Below are 7,912 nucleotides of genomic sequence, written 5' to 3'. Positions count from 1 at the left end.
ACTATTTCTGAAGACGGCAAACCAAAGAAGAAGAAGATCCGTACTCGTGTCATCAAGAAGGTGAAGGGTGACAAACAAGAGGTCACGAAAATAGAAACCGTGGAAGAAGATGACAAACAGCCCGAAACGACTGTCACAGTTGAAGAAACTCCTGTCGACGAAGCACCCGAAGAAGTGAAAGAACTGGCGGAAGAGGTACGTGTGGTTGAAACAATTTCTGAAGACGGCAAACCAAAGAAAAAGAGGATCCGTACTCGTGTCATCAAGAAGGTTAAGGGGGGCAAACAAGAGGTCACGAAAATAGAAACCGTCGAAGAAGATGACAAACAGCCCGAAACAACTGTCACAGTTGAGGAAACTCCTGTCGACGAAGCACCCGAAGAAGTGAAAGAAATGCCAGAAGAAGTACGCGTGGTGGAAACTATTTCTGAAGACGGCAAACCGAAGAAGAAGAAGATCCGTACTCGTGTCATCAAGAAGGTGAAGGGCGACAAACAAGAGGTCACGAAAATAGAAACCGTGGAAGAAGATGACAAACTGCCCGAAACAACTGTCACAGTTGAAGAAACTCCTGTCGAGGACGCTCCCGAAGAAGTTGAAGAAATGCCTGAAGAGGTACGGTTAGTTGAATCTACAGCCGAAGATGGAAAGCCTAAAACGAAAAAGATTCGTACTCGTGTCATTAGAAAAGTTAAGGGTGACAAACAAGAGGTCATGAAGATCGAAACCGTCGAAGAGGAGGATAAGCGACCGAAAACAACTATCACTGTTGAAGAAACTCCAGTCGACGGAGCACCCGAAGAAGTCAAAGAAATGCCCGAAGAGGTGCGTGTGATTGAAAGCATCTCAGAGGACGGCAAACCAAAGAAGAAGAAGATCCGTACTCGTGTCATCAAGAAGGTGAAGGGTGACAAAGAAGAGGTTACAAAGATCGAAACCGTAGAAGAAGATAACAAGCAACCCGAAATAACTGTGACCGTGGAAGAAACACCGATTAGAGAAGTGATATCGCAATCCCGATTGAAGAAAAGAATTTTCGTCAAAAAACCCACCGACGAAGTTTCTGTGGTTGAGTTTCCAGAACAAAAATCTATTGTTATATCGGAAAAGGAAGATGGTACGCCTACCAAGACTGTTATAAAAACAAAAATTATTAAAAAAATTGACGGACCTAAAATGGAGATTACGAAAGTAGAGACAATTGAAGAGTTTGAAAAAATACCTATTACTAAAGTTACGGTGAAAGAATACGATGAGCCCTTCCCTGATGTAGAGCAATCTAACAAGGAAGAGAAACCGATACCAATTCAGGAATTACCAGAAGAGATCGTGTTTTCAGAAATAGTTGATAAAAATAAAAAACCAAAGCAGAAGATAACCAAAACCAGAACATTTAAAAAAGAAGCGTCCCCTGAACCAGAATTTTATCAAATTCAAACTATTGAGGAAGAGGGAAAAGAACCTTTCTCTCTCATTCGTGTTGTTAGTGATGATAACATTGCGGACATAATTGATATTAGCCTGTTAGAAGACGAAAAGAAACCATCTCGCAAAAAACCCAAAACACTACACAAATCCAAGGGTAAGATTACACAATACAACACAACATTACACATTACAGATATTATACTTTTGAGCTCGATATTCTTAATTAACATTTTAACTGTACAAAATGTCATTTTTATTTTACTAAAAATCTCCACATTTCATGAATACAAACCTTTACATATTAGAGGAAAAACCTACACCAGAACACTTAACAAAGGAAAAACCCGTTTTCGTTACTACATTCAAATCCGTTCAAAATGAAGACGGCGAAACTGTTATTGAAACAGAAAATAAGAAAATTACTGAAGAGGAAGGCATCGTCGTCGAAGAAGTTCTTAGCGATACTGAACCAGTTGTGAATGAGGATCAATCCGCTTTAAAGAATGTTGAAATTGTAGAAGTCGACGGATACACAGGTGAATGATTTGTACATATACTTATACCACATACAATACAAATATTAATATTCAATGAATCTGGATATTCAAAATGCACATGGGCATAGGATTATTAATTTATTTTATTATATACATAGTTTTTATACAAAAAAAAAAACATTTCAGAATTTAGAAATAAGTATTGCCAACTAACTCTGCTTTAGTACTCAAAAAGACATAAACGGTCCCATTCCTCAGCACATTGTATAGGTATTGTTCTGGGCAGTTTTTCTAGAAAAAAAAAAACACACATAAGGACTAATAGTTTTTATGTGTTAAAGTGCGATTAGATATGCCAGTTTATTTAAGTAGGATAATTTTCGAATTTATCAAGTATTGAACATTTATTTATTACACTCAAAAGCGTAAAATCGATACTGTTCAGAGCTAACATAGACCCAAATTTTTTCTTGTATAGACCAAGATAGCAAAGAGTACACAATAACAGAGCCAGATGATGTCATTGAAGACATTACACAAACACCTGAAACAGATAAGAAAACGAAACATAGAATTAAACAAAAAACGACACAAAAACCATTTGAAAGCATCGACGAATCTCCCGACGAAGTGGTTATCGAATATATGCCTGAAGAGGTATTCGAAGTACAACAGTCTGTAGATATGAATGAAGAAGACTTAAATGAACCAAAAGTGACTATGGTTAAGAAGAGAAAAATTAAGAAAAAGGTGGGTGGTCGTGAACAAGTAATTGAGGTGGTTACTACAAAAGAAGAAGGTAAAGACGAAGAGAGTACAGTGGTGGTTCTTTCGGAAGATGAAGAAAAGCCTGAGGATACGCCAGCAACAAATTACCAAGTTCAGGTAATTGAAGAAAAGCCGGTGCTGAAGAAAAAACGGAAAACTAAGAAGGTTGTGAAAAAAGATGATTTGGATGAATATATACAATTTCTAATACAGCAAGAAATACCCAAAACTGTGCTTCAAGAGTATAAACGCGTTGACATAGAGATGCCTCAGAGAGCTCGTCGAGACTCAGCTTTGCCACAAAAGCCAATCAAATTGGTCCCAATGAAGATTGAAAGTGTTGAGGTAAAGAAATCTAAGCCAATTGAAATTACATCAGTAGCGGAATTCCCGCAAATGCTGAAACTGAAAAAACCGAAGCAAAAGCCAAAAGAAGAGAAGCCCCAAAAGGACGAGGCTGTCTTCAAGAAACCCAAATTAAAGAGTTGGATCAATTTTATACCATTTTCCCCTTACTGTTTCAAGCCTACCATAACCGAATTGGAAACTAATCGGGGCTCTGGAGAGTTATCAAGAAGTATAGAAGAAGCGCTAAGCATTGTAAAGAAGCGCCGTGTTAAAATCAAGCAAAGTGAAAAGCCGGAAAGGGAACTTGAAACACTTGATCTAGGAACATTTGAGGATACCAAATTGGAAGAAGTACAGCCAGAACGGATAGAGAAATATAAGCGTCCAAAGAAGCAAGCCAAGGCTGAAGCTATCGATGCACCGAAAAAGATAACTTTAGGAAAAGGAAAATTACCCGAAAATGAAAATTACATCGAAGAGATCAGTCTAAAGCCGATTGATAAGCAAGAATCGGAAGATTTTGTGGCTGAAACGCCTCATGAACCTGTAGAAGAAAAGCCAAAACGAAAGAAGCGCGGCAGAAAGCCTGGCGTGGGAGATAGTTCCATACAATTTGAGCCACTCGAATTCGAGGAATTGGAGTCAGAAGATGAACAAATTTCGGAAGGATCCCACACATCTCAGCCTGATGTAGATATTTCACCAGAAAAGCCAAAATACAAACGAAAGAAGAAAATACCATCGCAGCCAGAATCAATACAATACCCTATAAAGCCACAAAAACCAAAGGACGAGGAAAGTTTGCCGCAACCAGAGTTGAAACTGCGTAAACCGCAATCTAAAAAACCAGAAAGCGAGGAAGGGGAAATAAAGTTAAAGCCTTTCCACAAAATTGAAATAATTGAAATTGAACCAGAAACAAGTGTACAGCCAACAGCGCCCGGAGCTAAGAAACGTCCTAGAAAAATACGCAAACTTAAACATGAAACACCGACTGAGGAAAATATAATAGAAATAATTGAAATTGCGCCAGAAACGTCGGAAGGTGAACCCACTTACGAAGTGAATGTAACTACAACGGATGTAAGTGAGGTCGATGAGAAAAAGCCTAAAACAAAGTCAGTTAAAAAGAAGAGAGTAAAGATAATGAAGGATGAGGAACTGGATGATTTCATCGCCGAATTGACCGAGGCACCTGAAGACCAAATATATGACTTTAGCACCGTGGACTTCTATGAAATTAAAGTACAAGAACTACAACCAGAATTCATTGAAGAGACTACTGTCAAGGAGGACGGTAAGGTTCAAACGGAAATACGCAAAAAGCGAAAGTTACTACATAAGAAGGGCAATGAAGAAAGTGTAATCGAAATCGTTGAAGCAACAACACCGGATTCAAAGGAAACTCTGTACGAAGTGCTTGTTGTTGACATGGAGGAACAAAAACCAGATTCAGCAGACAAGCCACGGAAGAAAAAGACGAAAAAGTTGAAAAAAGACGAACTGGACGAATACATTCAACAGCTAATTAATGCTGAAATTTCTAGAACCGAACTCGAAAAATACGAGAAGATTGATATCGACGGTAAGCCTAAAAAACCAAAGAAAACTAAGAAGTCACCACAAAAAGCCGTTTTGGAAGAGCCTGAAACCTTGGAAGTTGGTGTAGTAGAAACGAGTCCTAAGGAAACACCTAAACAGAAAAAGCCAAAGAAGAAAATGGTCAAATTGGAAGAAACGGCAACAGAAGGACCAATAGAAATACCTGGCGCTGAATTTACAGTTAATGTTACAGAGACTGCACCTATCAAACTCAGTTCAGAGAGTTCTGTGGAAGATATTTTGGACGTGAAAGAGACAGTACCTATCCCAGTTACTGCTGGTGATGATGCGCAGATTGTTGAAACGTCCGAAAATGTTGAGGTTATCACAAAGAAAGAACCTGACGGTACAGTCAAAGAACAAACTGTTACAAAACGCAAGTTCAAGAAAAAGAAAGGCGATAAGTTCTATACTGTAGAGGTTATAGAGACGCAGGTACAGGATGAGCCAGAGGCGGAAGTAACAGTTATAACAACAGAAGTTGTGGAAACATCTGAGGAGTCCCTGCCGGAGAAGCGCAAACGTGTACCAAAGAGATTGACTAAAAAGATCAAGAAAGAAGAGCTACCGAACTACATTATGAAAGTTGTTGAAGAACTACCAGAAGAATTTAAGGTAGAGCCGAAGGAAGAAGTGGAAGAAATACCTGAAAGTATTGAGAAACAATTTGACGAGAACATTTTCTTCAGGACTACTGTTGTAGAAGAAGACGCTGGCCAGCCAGAATTACCAGAAGCTGAAAACGTTTTACCTATGAAGGAAGAAGTGGAAGAGAAAACGAAGAAGGTTAAAAAGCCAAAGAAAGTTAAGATTGTGGAATCTGAATCAAAACCGCATGAAGAAATTCCACAAGAAATTGAAGTGCAACCTGATGCGGAGATTGATATCAACGAATCAACTGCGCCAGAAGGCTACAGCATCGATGTACAAGAAGAAGATAAGAAAAGATCAAAGAAAACAAAACGTACTAAGCCAAAAGAAGAGAAAGTTGTTGAAGAGTATGTCATTCGTATTGAAGAATCAGCACCTGAAGTTACTACCACTGAAATCGTTGACGAACAGGGTGATATCACAAAACATATAACGACTAAGCGAAAACTTAAGAAGAAGGAAGGTCCAAAGGAATATGTTATAGAAGTTGTGGAGACGTTTGAAGAAAATAAACCCGATGAGGTGGAATTAACTGTGTCGACAATAGAAGTGGTGTCAACAGATGCTGGTCAAGATATAGTAGAAAAAGGAAAGACTATTAAAAAACTCAAAAAGAAGAAAACTCCTAAAGACGACTTCGATGAGTATTTGCAACAGCTTATTGAACAGGAAATACCGAAAACCGAATTAGAGGAATTTACGCCGATTGAATTTGGCAAAACTGTTAAGAAGCCTAAAAAGAAAACGAAGCAACATAAGAAAACGGTTGAAGTAGTTGACGGAGTGGCTGTTACAATTCATGAGTTCGATGTTGAAGATATACCCAGCGAAAAAGAAGAGGAAGTTGAAGAAACATTAGCTGAGGTTGTTGTTGAAGATGAGCAAATTAAGCCTGACGATAGCAAAGAATTTAGAGTTGGTGTAACCGAGGAGCAAGTTGAGCCGATGAGATTTGATGAAACACGTACAGAAGAACGTCCTACAAAAATAAGAAAGCCTAAAAGGCCAAAGGAGACACCGGCCGAAGAAACTCCTGTGATTTTGGAAGAACTCGAGCAAACGGTAACGACGATCAAGGAAACAGATGAGAAGGGCGATATCAAAGAAAAAACTGTGTCTAAGCGAAAGGTTAAACGTAAGCAAGGACCCAAAGAAGCGGTATTCGAAATATCCGAAATAACCGAAGGCGAAGATCAGCCGATTGCCGAAGTAACAATTGTGCAAATTGACGAAACTCAGCCGACTCTCGAAGAGGAGAAAGCTGTTAAACCAATTAAAAAAGTTGTCAAAAAACCAAAGACCATACCAAAGGAAGATATTCAAAACTATTTGGTAAATGTCATTGAAGAGTTCATTCAAAAGGAAACGGCACCAGAAAGCGAGGAAGAAACTACAGACGACGTTAATCAGGATGCAAAGAAGATAGTTCGCAAGGCAAAGAAGCATAAGGTGAAGGTAACAGAGAAAGAGCTGCATGAAGAAGATAACACCCTTCCTGAAGATGATGTTACATTGATAGAAGATCACCCAGAGACAGTGGACCAAGTAGAAAACGAATACGAGGTAGGCATAACAGAATCCTTGGCACCTGAACAGCCTATTAAGAAGGTACACAAAAAGATGAAGAAACAGAAATCGGTCACGAAAGTGCCCGAAGACGATACTGAGGCATTCAAAGTACGCGTTTCATCTTTTGAAGACATATCCGAAAAGGAAACTCCAGTCGAAGAGGAAACTCAGATTCTGCTAGAAGAGACACAGCCTGTGAACGACTTTAATGTTGTGATAGAAGAAATTGAAACAACACAGGATGTGAAGGAAATAATAGATGAGACTGGAGAAAAAATAAAACAGATAACGAAGAAACGTAAGATAAGAAAAGCAGTTGGACCGAAAGAAGAAATTATTGAAATTATTGAAACACAATTGGAAGACTCGCCAGTAGCGGAAGTAACAGTATTAGTGCAGGAAGTGGAGAAACTGCCGGACACAACCGAGGATGATAAGCCCAAGGCTATCAAACCTAAGAAAGTAAAGAAGGTTAAAAAGGACGACCTTATGGAATATATTTACAAACTAATTGAAGAGGATATTCCGAAAACGGAACTAGAAAAGTACGAGAGAGTCGACCTGGAAGAGCCAATAAAGCTTAAAAAGAAGAAAAAGCCTGTAAAGAAGGACGTTACTTTAACTGAAGGGGAATCGGTAAATCAAGAAGAACAACCGTATCAAATTGATGTTACAGACATCGAAGATGTTAAGTCAAAGAAGCCAAGAAAGAAACCAGTTAAAGATATTGTCGTTAAGGAAGAGGACGTACAAGATGAACAACCTGAGCAAGAGATAACTGTGGTAAGTGTGGACGAAAATATCCCCGAAAAGCCAAAGAATTCCAAGAAGTTGTCCGTATCTGTTAGCGAAAGTTCGCCGGAAGAAGTATTAGATGAAGAATACAAAGTGGAAATCATTGAAGAAACTGTCGAAAAACAAATATCTACCGACCAAAGCGGTGAAGTTAAAGAAAAAATTGTGAAGAAGAAAAAGGTTAAACATACAAAGGGGCCCGAGGAAGTAGTCCTAGATATCGTGGAAGTGCATGATAAAGATTCTGATGAAGC

General features: G+C 38.8%; 1 protein-coding gene across 1 annotated transcript in view; it reads left to right on the top strand.

Annotated features, from left to right (window-relative positions):
• LOC118747095 (titin-like) overlaps positions 1–7,912 on the top strand; it is an 80,710-nt gene that overhangs the window by 38,975 nt on the left and 33,823 nt on the right. The window contains exons 7-8 of the mRNA XM_036481086.1: positions 1,734–1,964; positions 2,404–7,912. The exon at positions 2,404–7,912 is cut by the window's right edge and continues 623 nt beyond it. Of these exons, the coding sequence (XP_036336979.1) occupies positions 1,734–1,964; positions 2,404–7,912 (5,740 nt within the window). The remainder of the gene's footprint in view (positions 1–1,733; positions 1,965–2,403) is intronic.

The sequence above is a fragment of the Rhagoletis pomonella genome, unplaced genomic scaffold, assembly GCF_013731165.1.
Source record: "Rhagoletis pomonella isolate Grant_MI unplaced genomic scaffold, Rhpom_1.0 Rhpom_scaffold_00011, whole genome shotgun sequence".
Lineage (NCBI taxonomy): Eukaryota > Metazoa > Arthropoda > Insecta > Diptera > Tephritidae > Rhagoletis > Rhagoletis pomonella.
Note: the sequence above shows the minus strand (reverse complement) of the source record. Positions and strands in the feature narration are given on the sequence as shown.